Below are 18,856 nucleotides of genomic sequence, written 5' to 3'. Positions count from 1 at the left end.
TAAAATGGGATAAATTAGAGTAGAAAAAAAGTCAAAATACATCCCATATAGTAATGTTTCCTATACCATTTTTAGTTATATATTCTGTTATGTTAAACATAAATATATTATGTTTATAAATATATTTAATAATAGTGTTATATTTATAAATAAATATGAATATATTTATGTTTATATTTCAGTTATATATATGTGTATGTATGTGTATGTATATATATGTATATACATATATATACACATATACATATATATGTCAGTATCATGACATATACCTATTGGATCATGATATAAAAGGTAGTTCTTTATTGCGGATTTCAGTAAGAAAAAGGATTGAGAAACACTGGGCTAAGTAACCTCTAATTACTTTTTCTAACTATAAGACTGTAAGCCAATGGATAACTCTTATTAGACTGTGAAGTTCATTTAAAATTTAAAAAGATTTTTGATTGTGGTAAAAAACACAGAATGTGAAATTTACCATTTTGGCCATTTTTAAGTGTATAGTTCAGTGATATTAAGTGCTTCACATGGTTGTGCAACCATCACCACCATTCACCTCCAGAACTTTTTCACTTTCCCAAACTGAAACCCACTAAATAATAACTCACCATTCTTCTCACCGCTGCAGTCCCTGGCTACCCCCATTCTACTTTCTGTCTATGAATCTGACTATTCTAGGTCCCTCATATAAGTGGAATCATAGTGTTTGTCTTTTTGTGACTGGCTCATTTCACTTAGCTGAATGTCCTCAAGGTTCACCCGTGTCATAGACTGTGAACTTCTTACAAGGAGAACTGATTTGTTCATAAGTGTCCCATGTACAAAATAAGTGCCCAGAGTCCAAGTGTTGTTTTAAATGGAAAACTGTGTCTCTTTAAGGAGAGACTTTGTTCTAAAGGACCCGTCACAGTCAGAGAAGTCTGGTCTAATATTGTCCCTCTTGAGCAGATTGTTGGACAGACATGCTATTGCTGGTGCGGTAGCGGGAGTGTCTTGCATTTCTTGCTTCCTTATATATATCTCATTGTGGCTCAATCATAGAAATCCTAGGGCGAAGGGAGATTAGCTGCCTTCTCTCATACAACGAGGCCGCTTTAACCACATTTGCCCTGTGGGACAGAAGCAGGCTGACTGGCAAGATTTAAAATAGAGCAATCAAGCCATAAACTGAGATCCAGAGAGCGAGGTCGTGGAACAGGAAACAAGGACACGGCAAAGAAAGAGGGTAAGAGAGAGCTAAAGCGAGAGTGTCTACATGAAACCAACCATATAGAATGGGAAAATTCAGATCTTTTGTGTTCTTGATCTTAAACAATTGGATATCTAAAAGATCAAGAGTATAACCAAAGAAAGGCTTCATTTTTCCTGAACCCCTAAGATCCTCTCTCCAGACCCCCCTGATATCTTCGTATTATTTCCTACTTACCCGGAGACTATCATTTGGAGATGCAGAATTCCCAGAGACTTTGAAATCATGAGTAGGTAGACATTTTGGGGGGTGGGGTGGGAAGGAGGATAGAAATTTGGAGGAAAATTCTAAAACATGCAATATGTAATTTTTATAATGCCGGGTAGGGAACCAAACTCTCTCCTTCCCCATCCCACCCCCCTCCCCTTTTATTTTGGCGTGGGAAATAAACATACATCGTGTATAATCTAATTTGCTTATTAAATTAGAATTTGCTATATTTAGAGATGTGATAGTCTTGGAAAAGTTTACTTTTTCTGCTTTTCTTTGGGAAAGAGTAAGGACCAAAGAAAAAAAATCTCTCCTGACATTTTAAAAAAGCATTTTTCAGCATTTTACATTTTTGGTCCCACGAGGAAGACAGGGAGACACACAGATAAAGGTACACCACCCCTGCTTTCTCACACACACCTATCTTGCTTCCCCAGCAAAGCTCACTGGTCTTTTCCATCAATCCAGACTGATCAGTGTGTGTTTACTCTCTTAGAGTCCTGCTGTCCACGGCGGGTGGTGAGAGGCAAGAGGACAGAACAGATCAGAAGGGGCAGGCATCTGCTGGGGTGGCCTGATTTATGACAGGGCACAGGCAACCTGAGAGTTCAGAGAACAAACCAGTGAATGTGAGTACAGAGAAAAGAGCTGAGCGCAGACTCTGGGGTAAAAGACCTGGCGGGGAGGGGGATGGGCAGAGTGCAGAGTTCCAGTGGATCATTTGGGTGTCGGTGCCCAGAAATCCAGAACAGGTAGGGAGCAAGGTTCAGACTGAGTATGTGGAAAAAGGTGGATAGACGCGGTCTGCTGACGGCACAAACAAAACTGGGCTATAGATCCTAGGACAGGTCTGTTTCCTAAACCTGCCACCAAACCAGATATGTATGGACTCAACAAAGATTCCCTGAGTCCCTCCTGGAAAAAAAACTACTCCAGAAGTAGTCTAGATAATCAAAAAGTTTTATCAAATTAAAGAACTCAAGTACAAAAAGACAGGCTATTGATAATGATCACCAAGAAAGAAAACTCTAGAATTTAGAGTCATTGTCTAATTATAATCAACACGTTCATAAAGCTGAATGCAAATGTCAAATATCTTGAGGCTGGGGAATAGATCTACTAAATTCATCATTGTATTTCTCCTCAGTACCTCGCCTAGTGCATATAGTAGGTTCTTCATAAATATTTGCGGAATGAATAATGCAAGAAAGAAATCAATAATGATACTCCAGAACTGAAAATCCAAGTCATTGTGACAAAATCATGTTTGTAGGGAAAGGAAGCAGAAGTACGCTAAAGCTCTTATCTCATAAAGAAAATTATTAGATACTGGTTTATTCTTCATGTAATGAAATTTACATGCATACCTCATTTTATTGCGCTTCAGAGATGTTGCTTTTCTTTTACACACTGAAGGTTTGTGGCAACCCTGTGTTGTCAGATGACGGATAATTATTATTTAACAATAAAGTATTTTTTAGACATAATGCTATTGCACATTTAATAGACTACAGGATAGTGTAAACATAACTTTTATACGTACCGGGAAACCAAAAAATTCATGTGACTTGCTTTATTGTGACATTCGCTTTGCTGTGGTGGTCTGGAATGGAACCTGCTATGTCTCCAAGGTCTGCCTGTAGACATAAATGATTTTAACTTAAAGATAAAAGCAAGATGTAAAACTTACAAAGCATTGGAGAAGAATGAAAGGACAAAGAAATAAGTAATATTGCGAAAGAGAAGGGTCTCGCTTTAAGGTAGCTAAATGTAGGGCCAGAAACAAGGCTTTGCTCCTTCTATTTAATCTTGGGAATGACACTGGACCTCTTGGGCCCTCTGAAAAAGGGTGTGAACCGGAAACGCTAAAGATCTCCATGGCTCCTCCCACTTATGGGCAGAGAGCTTGACCCCTGGAAATGTTCACAAATCTATTGCTTGTTCTCTGCTGAGGTGAAAATGATTTAATTTACTACACTTGGTAGGTCATGTGTGTGCATTTTAACAGGGACTTTCTGAGGCAATGCCTGACACAAAAGAGAGCTTAATGGTGAGACTGGGCCACCCATGGTTGGGAGGCCGATCTGGCACAGGCAAGCCTTTGTGTGTCCTTCAGCCACATACCTCAGGCAATCATTCATCTTGCTTACATTTACACTTGGCCTTGTGTCTGAGGAAGTACCATGGAACTTTGATATAAGAAGACTCTGGTTGAAATCCCATCTTTATCATTTTCTACTTATACAACTTTAAGCAAATCAAGTCACCTACCTGAATTGATCATCTGTAAAATGGGTATACTAGTATCTGTTTGATAGGATTTGGAGAGAATGAAATGATAAAATATATATGCCCAGATTACAACTATGTAAACATAATAGATGTAAGAAGAAAGCTAGAAGGAAATGCCAATAGCAAAAAGTAGTAAGATGACAGGGATTTGTTTCCTTTTCTCTGTCACATAGATGTTCTGCAATATGATATTAATACGTTTGTAATTAAAACATTATAGATAAAAGGAATAGATGCATATATATACGCAGTTGAAAGTGCCTGGTAAAGTGTAAAGCACTACAAAATATTCCTGTTGTGACTCGGAGTAAGATTACAGGGACATGTTCTATATGTTGATGCTTCCAAGTGCTTTGACCCCAGGACCTCACACAGAGCTGGGTTCCAATCCCTTGCACTCCATCCAGCAACCCTGCACGGAAGCCCATGCCCCTGACTTTTACTTCATTAGAAGTAAATTGATTGATTCTTCTGCATCTATTGAATGGAAAATAAAATTAGCCCAGAAAGTGCCATCACTGTGGATTATTTGGGGTTGTCCACTTTGCAGACTTAATTTTCTTCCTCTGGCTTGCCTACAGTTAGGAGGGACTCCTCAGACTTAGGCCACGAGAGCTCTGCATTTGCCAACAGGTGACACCTCCTTATTTCCTGGAAACACCATTTCTAGGAAATGAAGCTGCATTTCTCAGCATGTTAGGGACCGTCTGGGGCTCCCACCATTTCTTCCCTTTGAAGCCTCAGAAGCAAACCTAATGGGGCAGAGTGGGGCAGTGATCAGACAAGCACCAGTTCCCCAAAGTCAGTTAATGCCAAATGACGGTCAACCCTCAGTATCTGAAGCTTCCACATCCACGGACATGGAGGGCTGACTGTACCACGCCAGGGACTTGAGCATCCATGGATTTTGGTATCCGCGGGGGTCCTGGAACAGATCCCCCGTGGATCTGGAGGGATGACTATATTCTGCTTTGCCCAGTGTCCATCTGTCAATCTCAATAGTCCCTTCTTGGCCTGTGCTCTAAAATCTACTCTTTCTCCCTGTATAACATGGTCCTTGTTACTGCCAGAGAAGTGCCAAAGGCTAGCAGAAACTTCCAGAGGCTCCAAATTCCCACCCAGGGGACCCATTTCATTCTTTCATTATTGAAAACCCCTGTGGTTATTTTAGGAACTAGCTGAGGGCTTGGCACCGAATTAAATATTCAATAAATATTGTGGAAGGAATGAAAACCACAATCATGAAAAAATAATTTATCTCCTTTTCTTTTTAAAAACCCAAAGAAGACGTACGGCTGCCTATCAGCGCGAAATAACCAGGTTACTCTATGGACATGATATGTATGGATATGATTCTATGACATTTAAGTAGCTCGTGCAGCTTATTTCCGGTAAATATTATAATTTCAACAGGGCTTTTAAAAAGACTGATAATTGGCATGAACCTAAAGAGCCAGCTTCCTGTACTGCTTGTGGCTAAAGCACGTGGGTCAGAACTCAGCGCTTCCACGGCCTGATTCTGTACCAGAGTTCTTTTACTGTCTCTGAACACTCTTGCCAAGGTCCACTCTATTCAAACCATTTAGTTGTGCGTTAGCTTATTTTCTCTCAAAAACAGTCCACATGAAACGTGACACATCCTGATGGCATTATCTGGGCAGTGTTTGCAGTGACAAATAAAACGCTTGCTCACTTGGGTTGTGTTGGCGGTCAGAGGTGCCTCCGGAGATCAGGCTTGCACACAGTAAAAGGCCATGTGGCATCTGAGAGCGGGAGGCTCTTCTCTGCCAGCCACTGGCCACAGGAAGTGATAGCTGTTATTACTGCGGTGATCCTCGGCATCACCATTTCCTCTCTTCCTTTTTATTCAAAAGATGTCAGTGGCTTCCTACTGAATAGAAGACAAAGTACAAACCCTTTCCCTGGCCTGGAGGTCTCTTCCTATTCCTATTCTAGCAACTGGTCCCAATGCATCCTTCGTGCAGCCCAGCAGGCCCTCTCTGTTCCCCAGTAAACCTAGTTCACATGCCCAGCACGCAGTCAAGTTCCTGAGCCACTGCAAAGTTAGAGGCAAGGCAGAATCTATTATAAATTGCATCAAAACCCCATCACATTCCTACCTTTGCCACCTGAAGCTTGAGTCCTCTCACCACTGACTAGGCTGGATCAATAACTGACAGCACAGGGGCTGAGCTGCCCAGAGAGGCCCTGCTCCTAGACCAACAAGTCTGCGCCCATCAGGAATGCGTGGGAGTGAGCCCTGGGCGGGGGTCGGAAGCCACCGTCCTGAGCTCAGGCTCCGGCTCTGTGGTTCTCGGCTGAGTGACTGTGATGGCTCCACCTTCAGTTGGGGGCCCCTTTGATCTCTGCTATTGCTGGATTCAGTCAGTTTCCTGGTCTTCCTTAGGGGCAGCGCAAGGCCTGGGATTGGCCTCTGCCTTAATAGAAAACGCGCACGGAGCCTCTGGGAGGGCCTGAGGTTTGGCTCAGCAGGGGTTTTACCTGACGATGCTCTGATAGCTGACGTGTTGGCTAGAATCTCCCACTGTTGGGTCTGGCCCCATGGCCTCCGACCTACTCTAGCTTTTACTGTCTATCAATCTTCACCTGCCGCCCTGAATTCCTGGCATTCTGTCCTCTCTGACCTTGGCAATAACACCTCTTATTGCCCTTCTCTGGCAGTCCCCCCGGAGTCCTCAGGCAGTCAGGCTGAGTGCTGGGGAGGGAGGTGTGACTGGTCCTACCCAATGTTGACGCCACAGGTTAATTACAGATAAAGTCAGGGTCTCTGCTGTGGCTGCCACCACCCAGGGGCTCAGGACCCCTTTGCATGGTTGGGCCTTCCGGAAGAGTCTTGCCCTCCTCCTATCCCCTTAGAGCCTTTCTCAGGATGTTCTTGTGGGTCTTGAGTGTGATAGAAATGATGTGACTATTGGCATGAGGAATTATCAGGGCACCTGTACCCACAGGTACACATACACAGATTATTTTGAGGAACAAATCAGACCACACGTAAACACTGGGAGCTGAGATGCAATGATTTGAACCCTGGCTCTGTCACTTATTGAGTGTATTAGTTTCCTGCGGCCGCTGTAACAAATTATCACAAACTTAAAGGCTTAAATCAACAACAAATCCTTCTCTCGAAGTTCTGGTGTCCAGAAGTCCAAAAATGAAGGTGTCAGCAGGGCCTCACTCCCCCAAAAACTCTAGGGGAGGGTCCTTCCTGCTTCTGCCAGCTTCCGGTGCTCCAGGCATTCCTTGGCTTGTGGCAGCTTCACACCAACCTCTGTCTCCATCTTTACATGGTCTTCTTCTCTCTGTGTATCTCTCCCCTGCATGTCATTGGATTTAGGTGCCACCCAGATAATACAGAATGATCTCGTCTTGAGATCCTTAACTTACTTAAATCTGCAAAGACCCTTTCCAAAGAAAGTCACATTCCCAAATTGCAGGGATTAGGACGTGGACACACCTTACTGGGGGACACCATTCAACCCATTACACTGAGTGACCCTGGAAATGCCACTTAGCCTCTCTGGGCCACAATTCGCACCTGTATAAAACAGGGATAGTAATCCCTACATCACAAGGTCACGATGAAAAAGTGAAATCATTTGTCACATAGTAGATGCTCTATAAATACACATGCTTAATGATGCAGATTCCAGCCCTGTGAAGCTGAGAGATCTCAGCTGCAAATCCCTTGGCCATGCATATCTCTGCTCATCTTTTTTTTTTTTAATCGTCTTTTTTTTTTTAAATTTATTTTACCTTATTTTTTGGTCACACTGCGCAGCCTGTGAGATCTTAGTTCGCCAACCAGGGATCAAATCAATGCCCCCTGAATTGGAAGCGCGGAGTCTTAACCACTGGACCGCCAGGGAAGTGGTCCTGCCCATCTTTAGGATGTCTCCTCTTCCCTGGCCCGTCTTCCTTCTCTGTCTCTCTGACCTGTGTTCTCTACTTGATTCCTCCTGCACCTAAAACTCCTAGCATAACATCTTCCATTGACGTGTAGAGAGCACTTAATACATATTTTTCATTAAATCATATCCTGAGGCTAGACTGTCTTTCCCCGAGTCCCCAGGACCATGGAGGAGACAGCACTTAGCATCCAGTCCTTCCACTGGCCACAAGAGAAGAGCTTATAAGTCAGAAGACCTGGATCCTAGAGCCAGCTCTACACCAACTAGCTGTGTGACCTTAGCTAAGAGTCTTAACGTCTCTGAGCCCCAGGTTCTTTATGAAAAGCAAAGCTGATGATGCCTGTCTTATCAGCCCAGCCCAGCCTCCTGCAAAGATCAACTGGGATAATGTAGGCGACCAGAACTGTAATCAGTAAAGTGCTCCATGAGTGTAGGGTCTTAATTATCATTTCCAGCTCAAGCCGAAGGGCGAGGTCCCTGACTCCAGGTACCCACGCCTACAGAAAAAGCCCAGCTCAGTCCCCTTCTTTCTCAGGGTGCCTTCTCTGCCTCCTCTTTCCTATTTGGACCCCCACTTCTGATTCATTACCCAGGTTAAGGTCTGAGGCTGTGCCCTCTCCTGGCAACAGCTCACTCACTCTGCTAGTCACCCCATCAATCAGCCTGGACGTGAATGGGAGATGGTGTGGAACAGAGCTCATGACCAGGGCTGTCGTACCCAGGCACTTAGCCCGCATCGCTGTTTGGGGACTCGCTGGTACTACCAGGATCAACTTGACTCCGAGGAGAGAGGCCCATTGTGCTGCATCGGGAGGGGCACGACAGGGGCCTGTGGCTCCGAAGCACAAGGAGAAGCACACAGAGCTGCTGCAGGGAACAGAGCCCTTCAAGGCCAGTTGACCTGGTTCCACATCTCTGCACTTTCACTTGTTAGCTGCGTGACCCTGAGCAAGCCACACAAACACTCTGAGCCTCCGTTTCCTCACCTGCCCATGGGGACCACAGTCCTTACCTGCAGGGCTGGTGAGGACTCGGAAGCAGGTGTGTGTGGTACCCGGTAGCGACCTTGTTGTAAAAAGCAGGGGAAAAGGAACTAATATTTATTAAACGTTCCCTTTTGCTGGACGCTTTTCTTGTTTAATTTGTACAATTCCGTGCAGAATTAAGATGGGGCGAGCAAGGTTAGACATGTGAAGTAACCAGTAACAGCTACGCGAGAGATGAAGTCTGTGTCTGACTCCACACCGGCCCAGCCCCAAAGCCAGAGCTGCTCCCATCCGCTCCCCTGCCCATCCCCAGCCAGCACAGACCCTGGTCCCCAGAGGGAAAACACTTCAGTAAGCAGGGAAAGGGGTTCTCAGCTGCTCTCAGAGTCGCTCTGGCTCATGCAGCGGCAGGCAGTGAAGCTGTGGGCTCATGCCACCCTCTGCCGGCACAGCGACCCCTGAGAGTGGCTGTGTTTGTCAGGGTTCTCCAGAGAAACAGACCAATAGGATACATATAGAAAGAGATTATTATGAAGGAGTGGCTCGTGCAATTATGGAGGCTGAGAAGTCTCACGATGAGAGCCGGCTGCAAGCTGGAGGCCCAGGAAGGCCAGTGGTGTAATCAGAAGGCCAGAGGACCAGGAGCTCCCATGCCTGAGGTCAGGAGAAGACAGATGTCCCAGCTCAAGCAGGCAGGGAAAATTCTCCCTTTCTCTGCCTTTTTGTTCTACTCCCTCAATGGATTGGGTGATGCCCACCCTCACTGGGGAGGGTCATCTTCTTTACTCAGTCTGTCACGCAAACGCTCATCTCTTCCAGAGACAACCTCACAGACACACCCAAGGATGATGTTGACCAGCTATCTGGGCATCGCTCAGCCCAGTTGAGTTGACACAAAAATTAACCATCACAGCGGCCAAGGATCAGGTGGTCCCCATGACGGCCACTCACTGCTGGCTATTCCTCACTCCATCAGATAGTAGCTTTCAGTAGATACCTGTCACCTCCTGTCCCCCAGACACTCCCCAATCTGCTCCCTCCCTGCCTCTCCTGTTTCGCCTCCCTCACACTTTCTGGTCCAGCATCAACCAGCTTGAGACCCCATAGACACCGGGCTTTCTCACCCCGACTCTTGCCATGTGCTGTTCCCCTGGCAGAACGCCGTCCCTGCCCTGCCGTCTCCTGCTTAATTTCGACTCATCATTCAGCAGTTCCAGTGCTGCTAACACCAGGGGGCCCCCTTCCTAGCTCCCCAGGCCTCGTGCCGAGTCTGGAGCCCTGTCTCTGAGCTCCCATAGTAATCCTGAATGCTGATTTCCATCTCTGCGCGAATCACATAATGATTACATTATTCCTTAGTATTTGTTTCTTCTCATAGGCCAGGGTTGTCTTAAAGGGGGTCAAGCAGTGCTTAGAACACTGGTTCGGGGCAGGCAAGGGGGAAGAGAGTGAGGGGGCAACTGAAGAGGTATTTTGACATCCTCTGTCCAATGTCAGAATGCTCTGGGCAGGAAGGTCCGGGCTGGGTGTAGGGAGGAATTCAGGACGCAGAGTTATTTTGCAAATACCTCCCAGGCGATTCTGGCTTAGGGTTTGTTTCTCACCTTAACCTTTCCTTTGGACCAGGCCACTGAGCTGCACAGGGAGACAGATGAACATCCATTGATACATTCAGTTTGGGGAAACCCATGTTTGAGACTCAGGGGGTCTTGCGATTGGGAAACCAATTATGAAATTATAAACTTCTCAATTATGAAATTTTCCACGTTCAGTGCTTGGAAACTGAACTTGACTGAGTGACGTGGAAGAAGGGGGGGGGGTCGGTGTTTGGGGAAGGGAGAGTCAGCCTGGAGGTGGGGGCAGATGAGGTACCTCCTGGGATTTCCTCCCAGTTGTGTAAAGACCTTCCTCATGCGAATAACCTGTCAGCTAAAACGATCTGCTTTTCGGATTTGTGACAGTGTCCTGAGCTGGTGGCAGACCTGCCCTGACTTTCACTAGGACTCACCTCTCACATTCCAGAAAACATGACCCTCGCAGGTAGGTACAAAAACCGTTTATGTAATGGGGCACTGCAGCATAGGGTATTTCTGTACCTGCATAGATGTACTTACATGTGCATAGAAAAGATAAAAGGCTGACAGGAAATACACCTAAGGGTTAAAAGAGGTTATCTTTGGATGAGGGGTGGGATCACAGCTGAGCTCTTCTTCCATTTACTCATCTGCACTTGTTTTTAAAAAAGTCTTTACAATGCCCATGTATCATTATTGCAGTTAATCCTGTTTTCAATTTGTAAAAGGAAATGAGGGGAGAGCTCAGGGCAGTAGGGATGGGGGAGGGGCCGACAGGAGCACACACCAGGGCCCAGAGGAGGTGGGTTGGACTGGACCCAACAAATCAACTCTAGAGAATTCCCTGGTGGTCCAGTGGCTAGGACTCAGCGCTTGCACTGCCGAGGGCCTGGGTTCGATCCCTAGCCAGGAAACTAAGATCCCGCAAGCTGTGCGACATGGCAAAAAAACAAAAAACAAAAACAAAAACCCGATAGATATCAGCTCTAACTCGTGACCTCCCAGTTTCCAAATCCTCCCCAAACACTGAGAGACCAAATGGGGGTGGGGGGACCCCTCCAGCCCTCATGGACACCAGCCCCACTGGCTTTGACCACTGCACTGGGATGGTCAGGGAAAGCTCACAGCCTGACCTTGTCACCCAGGGAGAGGCAGGACCGCAGGGATGGCAGTGGCCTTCTTTACCTTCAGGGAAGCACTGCCAAGTAGTCTGAGAATGGAGTGTGGGTTTCCTCCGTCCTGGAGCAAAAGGAACAGAATGTCCTGGGCACGTACGGGGACATAGAAAGTGAGGTCCAGGGTGCCGGTGGGGGCGAGGGCACTGGTGCTTGGGGTCCATACCTGCAGGCATTTTGCATTCAGTACCACAAAGGGAGATGATGTGCTGGAGAGAAGATGGGGTCCTCTGGGTGCCCTGGAAGGCGCAGGTGGACGGAAGTGGGTCCAAATCACACACAGGGATCCTGAACGGGGCTGCTCAGGGCAAAAGGGGCTGGATCTCCAGCCAAGGGGTGGATTTGGGTGGTTTGGGTGCCTCTGTGGAGCTCGGCGACCCCCCGCTGCTCAGGCACCCACACTTGCATGGGTGCTGGCTTCTGAGTCTAGGAAGGGGGTCGCCCTCTTCACCTGTCGGGTGTTTCCACAGCCTACAAAGAGAAGATGAAGGAGCTCCCGCTGGTGTCCTTGTTCTGCTCCTGTTTCCTGGCAGACCCCCTGAATAAGTCATCCTATAAATATGAAGGTACGTGAGGGTCACAGTCGGGAGAGGAAGGACGGAAGCTTCCTGTAGCTTGCATCCAGGAGGCCAGCACCTCCACCGCAGTTTCCTGAAAATCTCCTCCCTACATCGCATTCTCTTTCCCAGAGCCAGTAAAATCACCACAGCTGATTCTGAGGGTCTAAGTTCCACGCGAAGGTGGGCGTGGGGCTGCAGCCTGGGGTACCGGACAGCAGCTGGGGGTCTGAGTCAGACCCTCTGCAGAGTGCCCTCGATCTCAGCTTTTGTTCATGCGTGTAACAGATGGGTGCCGTGGAGGACGCAGAGGCCGAGTAGACAGGGGGTCTGCCCTCGGGGACACCTAGCCTAGAAGGGGGACAGTCATGGTGTAAACGAGCCGCCCACAGGTCTCCTCAGTGAAGGATCGAGAATGCTCTGAGCAGGTCCAGATGTGGCAAGGGACTTCCGCTCTTCAGCCACCCAAGGAGGCTCAGGGATCGCTATGCCATCTGATCCCTGTGACAGGTCCCAGGACACTGGCAGTGAGCACTGAATGGCCACGTCCTGATTGGAGGTGGTGGTCAGGGAATAGGTCACCTCTTAGTTTCCTGGGGCTTCAAAGGAAAGGATGGGTTTGGTCTGGAAATGACAGGTGGGAGTGCTTGGGTCACCTGAGATTGTTTTTTCTGTTTAGGCTGGTGTGGGAGAGAGTGTAGGAGAAAAGATGAAAGCCAGCGGAGAGACAGTACTGACTGGAGAGAAAGAAGAGAGCAGGGTAGGAGGGGGCAGGGGGAGAGGTGTCCGAAGGCTGAGCCATCGGATCGGTAGTGGGGCGAGGAGTGGACGGGAGGTGGGTGGTAAGTAAACGCCTCAGTGTGTGCTAATATGAGCAAGAGCTCAGCTACTGGAGGAACCTTGTCAGAAGCAGAAGCAAAGCCAGTTGCTACAGCCATTATTAGAAATCCCTTATCCTGGGGCCCCTGCTCTCAGAGTCTGAGACCTTCCTGTGGCTACCGACTCCTTCAGCCCCATCAGAGCCCAGAGACGTTTGGTGCCATGTTTAGGACAGACCCAGAACCCTGGTCATTGGTCTGCCTTGGGGACCCCAGACCTCCCATGTATGTGTGCATGTGTGCATGCTTTAGGGGGGGCCCCATATGGTCTTCAGGGGGTGAGCAGCCCCTTTTCTGCTCTCTGCAGCAGACACGGTGGACCTGAACTGGTGTGTAATTTCCGACATGGAAGTCATCGAGCTGAACAAATGCACCTCTGGCCAGTCCTTTGAAGTCATCCTGAAGCCACCCTCCTTTGATGGGGTGCCCGAGTTCAATGCCTCCCTCCCCAGGAGGCGAGACCCATCGCTGGAAGAAATCCAGAAGAAGCTGGAAGCGGCTGAGGAGAGAAGGAAGGTCAGTGCTGTCTTGTTTTCCCCTCTGTCTGAGCGTGAGGGGGAGGATGTTGAGGAAGACAGGCGGTGGCTCTGAGCTGGGGGGTCAGGTCACCACCAACCGACAGATATTTAGGCAGCTCTTCCAGGTACCGGACAGAGAATGAGACACCATTGAGGGTAACAAGGAACTAAAAGCCCCAGGTCTCTAGGAGTTCGGTTAGGGGGATAAGTCACTGAATTATGTAACTCCCAGAGGTGACCTTATCATGACAAGGTAAGACATTGACCAACACTGTGGATTTAGGGAAAGGCTAGACAATTAAGGAAAGGGGTCCTTAATTGGGGGAGGGGGAAGAAGGTCATGGCATGGTATACCTTCACCCCTTGGTGTGCCTTCCTTGCTTTCTATGGATTCGTATGGCCCAACACTTATGCCATTTCTGCGTAAGCTTTCCTTCATCTTTGAAGCTGAAAATTATCACCCTTGAATTCCTAGAGCACTTCTTTTCTATCTCTCAAGGCGTATGTCACATGCTAGCCTGGGTTAGAGTTATTTATACATGTCTTGTCTCTAGTAGACTTTTTTCTTTCCCAAGTTGCTGGAATAGTGCCTGGTACTTAGTATCTGGCCACTCCATATTTGTGAATGAATGAATGAATGAATGATGGCAAAGAGGACCGAGGGTCCAGTGGGAGAATCCAGGAAGTGTCCTTGCTTCCTGCCCACGGGCCAGGCAACCAGGCTCAGGGAGACGTGTGTTCTGAGTGTGGAGTTCTTAAGTCATGATGCTAAGAACACACCCCGGCATGCTCACCCTCAAGGGCCTCTTTCTCCCTTCATGCTCCACTAGTACCAGGAAGCTGAGCTCCTGAAGCACCTGGCAGAGAAGCGAGAACATGAGCGGGAGGTGATCCAAAAAGCCATTGAGGAAAACAACAACTTCATCAAGATGGCAAAGGAAAAACTGGCTCAGAAGATGGAATCCAATAAGGAGAACCGGGAGGCCCACCTTGCCGCCATGTTGGAACGGCTGCAAGAGAAGGTAAGTGGCCTTGGATCAGAGAGGAGACTCTTGGGACCTGTTCTTCCTTCCACGGCAAGTATAATGGACACGCAGATCATTTCAGGGAGCAAGCAGCCTCAGGCAAGAATTCTGTTAGGCTAGATCCTTAGAGAGTTCCAAGGGATGATTTGGGAAGTCAGAGGCAAGAAACATGAACCGAGCTTTGGAATTCCTTGGGTGACATGCTGCCCAGCTACACAATCGAAATTTCTCATTGTCTGAGGGAGATCAGACCTCTTATCTTCTAGAGAAAGCCTGCCTAATGCAGGGGAGTAGGGATGAACAGGCAGTTATACATTCCTGGCTTCATCCTTGAATGGACCGATTTGACTTAATGAAAGATGCTGACTTGAGCTCTTGGCTCTAAGCCAAGGGCAGGATGAGCTGAGTTGCCCGTCGAGCAGGAAACACAATCCTCTCCAAATCTCTTGATATGGACTGAGTGAGTCACTGGTCTTTCCAATATTCTGCCTTTTGTCAATAAACCAAATGGTGTCACCTGAATATGAGAAACGTGAGAGACTGGGGTTGGTCCCACGTGTCAGTGGAATAACAGCCCGTTCTGCTGAGAACACACTGGCCTCGTTTCCTGAGTCCCACGGCTGCCCCCGTTTCCCCTGCGGCTCCTGGGAGAGCTCCAGCTCTGTGTTTTATTTCCAGGCGCCGCCTGCTGCGCGGTGACTCCCGGGACCCGATCGGTGGCCTCGTCCCATGGTGAGCTGCGTGGTCCCCGCTCCTTTCTGCCCAACCACCTAGAGTCTCAGGCCCTTGGCAAAGCTGCTACAAAGATCTGGTTTCTTCACAGGGGATCTGGATGTGGTGTAGGCCCTGCAGCTGGCCAGCATGGGGCAGGTCCTCCGTTCTCTTTCTCCATCCTTCTAGGGGCAGCAAGGCCTCCATCAAGTATCACATGGGAGGGAAGTGTTCCGGGTCTGATTTCAGGCTTCCCCAGTTATTGAGGGATGGGTAGGAGCAAACTCTTGCAGGAAAAAAAAAAGTAGGGATTGGGATAGGATGGGGCATGGGTTCTTAGGCTAAACCCAAGGGAAATATTGAGGCTAGAGCCATGATATGGGATTTGAAAAACTGCAAAACACTTTTATTTCATCATACCCCTATCCTCACAATGAGGTAAGCAGGATGGGTGTTATCCTTATTTTACTGATGAGGAAACCATGTTAGAGGAGGTCAAATGACTTGTCCAGGGTCACACAGCCACTAAGCAGTGGAGCTGGGACTAGAGCCCAGTTCTCTGGATATGAGGCCAGGTGGCTCTTTTTTTCTTTCTTTCTTTCTTTTTTTAAAAATTTGGCCGTGCCATGCGGCATGTGGGATCTTAGTTCCCCAGTCAGGGATCAAACCCGCGGCCCCTGCATTGGAAGCACGGAATCTTAACCACTGGACCGCCAGGGAAGTCCCAGGTGGCTCTTTCAATGATTGTTTCAGGGAGACCAGCCCACAATCATCCTGCCGGCCTTTTGTCAGACAGGGAGCCACTGGAGGCCAAGGAAAGGGAGTCCAGAAACCTAGGGTTCTGTTCAGTGAGCTCACTTGGGAATAGAGGTAGATTCTGAGCTGGAGAGATTGGGAAGGTCCACAGTCTGGAGGAAGAGCTTTGGAAGTGAGATAAGCCTCAAAGAAACAAGATGTCAGAGCAGACATTTGGGTGAGCTTCACTCCTCTGGAATCTTGACCACTCTTCACCTTTGCCCAACGATGAAGGCAGGAGGTGGGATGAGAGACAGGTGTGTGCTCTGCCCCAGGCCAGGGACACCTATAACGATGTCTCTTTGTCAGTACTTGTGTGAATCACTGGCCATCCGCACCAGACTCACTTGGTGTAAAGTTTAAAACTACAGATACCTGGACCCTACTCCAGACCTACCAATCCCGGTTCTCTAGGGATGGTGCCTGAGGACCTCAGTTTAACAAGCTTCTCAGGTCATGCTGATGCACAGCAAGGTTGAGAACCACCGCCCTAGATGTACCACTCCCCACACTTTCCCCAGGGACATGGAAAGTTCTCGGGCCTCTCCAGGGACAGATCTGTAGTTTAAGGTACATCCTGGGACCCTGGGCTGCCTCAGTGGGTCTCCCCCAGGCTGACCCATACCTGGATGTGATGATATCTGGGTGGATGCCAGGCTCTGGCAGAGACGGGATTTACTGAGCACCTAGCATGCACAAAGTGCCATATGAGGAACTGGGAGATACAAAGAGGAAAAGACGTGCTCCCTGCCCACAAGGAGGACCCAGATGTCTTCACCATGAGCAGGGATGTAAGGTAGACCGAGATAAGCCCTAGAAGTGAACACTAAAATCACAGAATTCTAGAGGTAAAAGAGCTTCCCATCCATGCCCCTCCCTTTCAATACCAGAGAACGGAGCCTGACGGGTGAAGTGAGCTGGTCAAAGTCACACAGCTGATGGGCGTTTGAAGTCAGATCCTATCGTTTGGTTTGATGATGCTGGGACACAAAAGAGGATTCTTTTACCACACTTACAAAAAAAGCCACTTTGTGGAGCTGGACATTTCCAGAAGTTCTTTAGTCGATTTATACTTTACAAGCCCTCACCTTCGTCAGGGGGCTTAAGACAACCCTCGCTAAGGAGATGAGCAGGAAACACAAGGGCAGTCCAGTTGCCTGTGTGCAGGGGCCACCTGCAGTGAGTTCTACCTGCTCTTCTGGCACAAGCTACATGGAGCTACTCCTTACATTAAGTCAAGCCGTGTAATCAGTGCAGTCCCCAGATGGCCAGGTAAGGGCGGCGGAGGCTGGTGGTCCCTGCCAGGTGGGTTCCCCCGGGGAGGCTGTGTCTAGTCAACGAGCATCCAGGGGCCCCACCAGCAGGCTCGCTCACCTGCCTCCTGCCAGCCTCACCTGCCACCTTCTGCCCCTTCTCAGGACGCCTTTGCAGACCCTGCTCGTCACTTCCTGTGGTGGCCGGTGGTGGCCACACTCTTTGCTTTGGCTCTCCTGCCCCTCGGCCTCCCTTTATCCTGGGGAAGCCCGTGTGACCTGTCCTTTTCCCTCCCTTCCTTCCCAGGACAAGCACGCGGAGGAGGTGCGGAAAAACAAGGAGCTGAAGGAGGAGGCCTCCCGGTAAAGCCCAGAGGCAAAGAAGTTTCCAGAACGGCCGGACAGCTCCAGCGGCTCCACAGTTCCCGAGGCAGCCTCGCCCGCCGCTGGCTGCTCTCCCAGCACTGGGGTTTGGGGGGAGGGGGGTGGCCAGGGGCGTTTCCTCTGCTTTTGGTGTTTGTACATGTTAAGAATTGACCTGTGAAGCCATCCTATTTGTTTCAGGGGAACAATGATGGGGTGGGAGAGGGGAGAAAAGGAGCCGAGGTTTGGAAAGGGAGATGGAGGACTCGTGGGCATTTGCTACCCAGCCCAGGGAAAGTCCTCGGCTTTTCTTCACAGTGAGCATCCGGGCACCGCCTTGAGGGAAGTTAAAATCAGGCGGTAGAATTCCGAGTGAAGGGCGGAGTCCTGGGTGGAGCGAGGGCTGCAGGGCGTGGCCGGAGACGCCAGCAGGGGGTGTGGGGGGGCCCTGCGGCTGGGGGATGAGGTCTGAGTGTGTGGGTGTGTGCGCGTGCGTGTGTCCGTGCGTGTGCGTGTGTGTGTTTTAACCATCATCTTTTGATCATCATGACCAATAATGAAACATTTACTCCAAGTCTCCGGTTTTTTATTTCTTGAATTTGACCTTTGTGTGATTGATAGAACGTTCTTGAATTTGGTTTCTGCCCATCAGGTGCCAGATGCCCCTTTTATTCCTTAGTTGGACCATCAGAGTATCTGAGGTGCTGGGTGAGGAGGGTTGAAACACGCCAGCCTTCTCTTTACCACCCCGCCCCCCGCCCCCCGTCCCCCACTTGTGGGCTGCCCCGTGTTGGACTGAGTGCACTGAATTGGTAAGAAAACAAATCCAATTTTCCTTTGCATGGATTGACATTCTAACGTGGTCGCCAAGATGCAGAGTAAGAAGGAAGTCCTCACCTTAGGGGTGTGGGATGCTAGGTGGTCACAAATAGCGAGCTAGTGAGGAAATAAAACGTTTGTTAGTGGAAAGCAGAGGGGATCATTTCAGATCCAGCAGTCCTCCCTTTATCCAGAACGCCAAACCACGGCTGGGAAAGGAGTCTCCCTCCTCCTATCCCTGCAAACAGGAGTGGGGTGGGGGCAGCCTGTGTGAACAGGATCCCAGGGCACCTCCCCACCCTGCCCCTCACACTGTAGTTTTGCACAGCTTTGTAAATAAATCGTTTGGTATTGCTATTTCCCCCGCCCCCACTAGTGGTACTGCAATTTAGCTTCATTTTAGAATAGGATAACAGGAGGGATCAGAGATGATGATGATGATGATGATGATGATGATGGTGGTGGCAGCTAACACATAGGCAACATTTACTAGATGCCTGACAATTTTCTGAGTCAATATAT

The 18,856-nt window shown here is 48.7% G+C and overlaps 1 protein-coding gene and 1 non-coding gene across 5 annotated transcripts; both read left to right on the top strand.

Annotated features, from left to right (window-relative positions):
- Positions 1 to 10,693: 10,693 nt before the first annotated feature.
- Positions 10,694 to 17,519, top strand: STMN4 (stathmin 4). Of its 4 annotated transcripts, XM_068552761.1 has the most exons (6): positions 10,694 to 10,706; positions 11,886 to 11,981; positions 12,652 to 12,732; positions 13,158 to 13,366; positions 14,199 to 14,390; positions 17,460 to 17,519. In XM_068552761.1, the coding sequence occupies exons 1-6, from the start codon at positions 10,694 to 10,696 to the stop codon at positions 17,517 to 17,519; spliced, it is 651 nt and encodes a 216-aa protein (XP_068408862.1). The 4 variants fall into 4 exon arrangements, with proteins under 4 accessions (XP_068408862.1, XP_068408864.1, XP_068408863.1 ...); XM_068552763.1 differs by lacking the exon at positions 12,652 to 12,732 and having other exon boundaries at positions 13,161 to 13,366; XM_068552762.1 differs by lacking the exon at positions 12,652 to 12,732.
- On the top strand, positions 11,082 to 11,154 carry TRNAA-UGC (transfer RNA alanine (anticodon UGC)). The gene has a single exon. It is a non-coding gene; the product is annotated as a tRNA-Ala (tRNA).
- Positions 17,520 to 18,856: the final 1,337 nt, after the last annotated feature.

The sequence above is a fragment of the Eschrichtius robustus genome, chromosome 10 (genome assembly GCF_028021215.1).
Source record: "Eschrichtius robustus isolate mEscRob2 chromosome 10, mEscRob2.pri, whole genome shotgun sequence".
In the NCBI taxonomy this organism is placed as follows: domain Eukaryota; kingdom Metazoa; phylum Chordata; class Mammalia; order Artiodactyla; family Eschrichtiidae; genus Eschrichtius; species Eschrichtius robustus.
The sequence above is the reverse complement of the archived record's forward strand: the minus strand, read 5'-3'. Positions and strand labels throughout refer to the sequence as shown.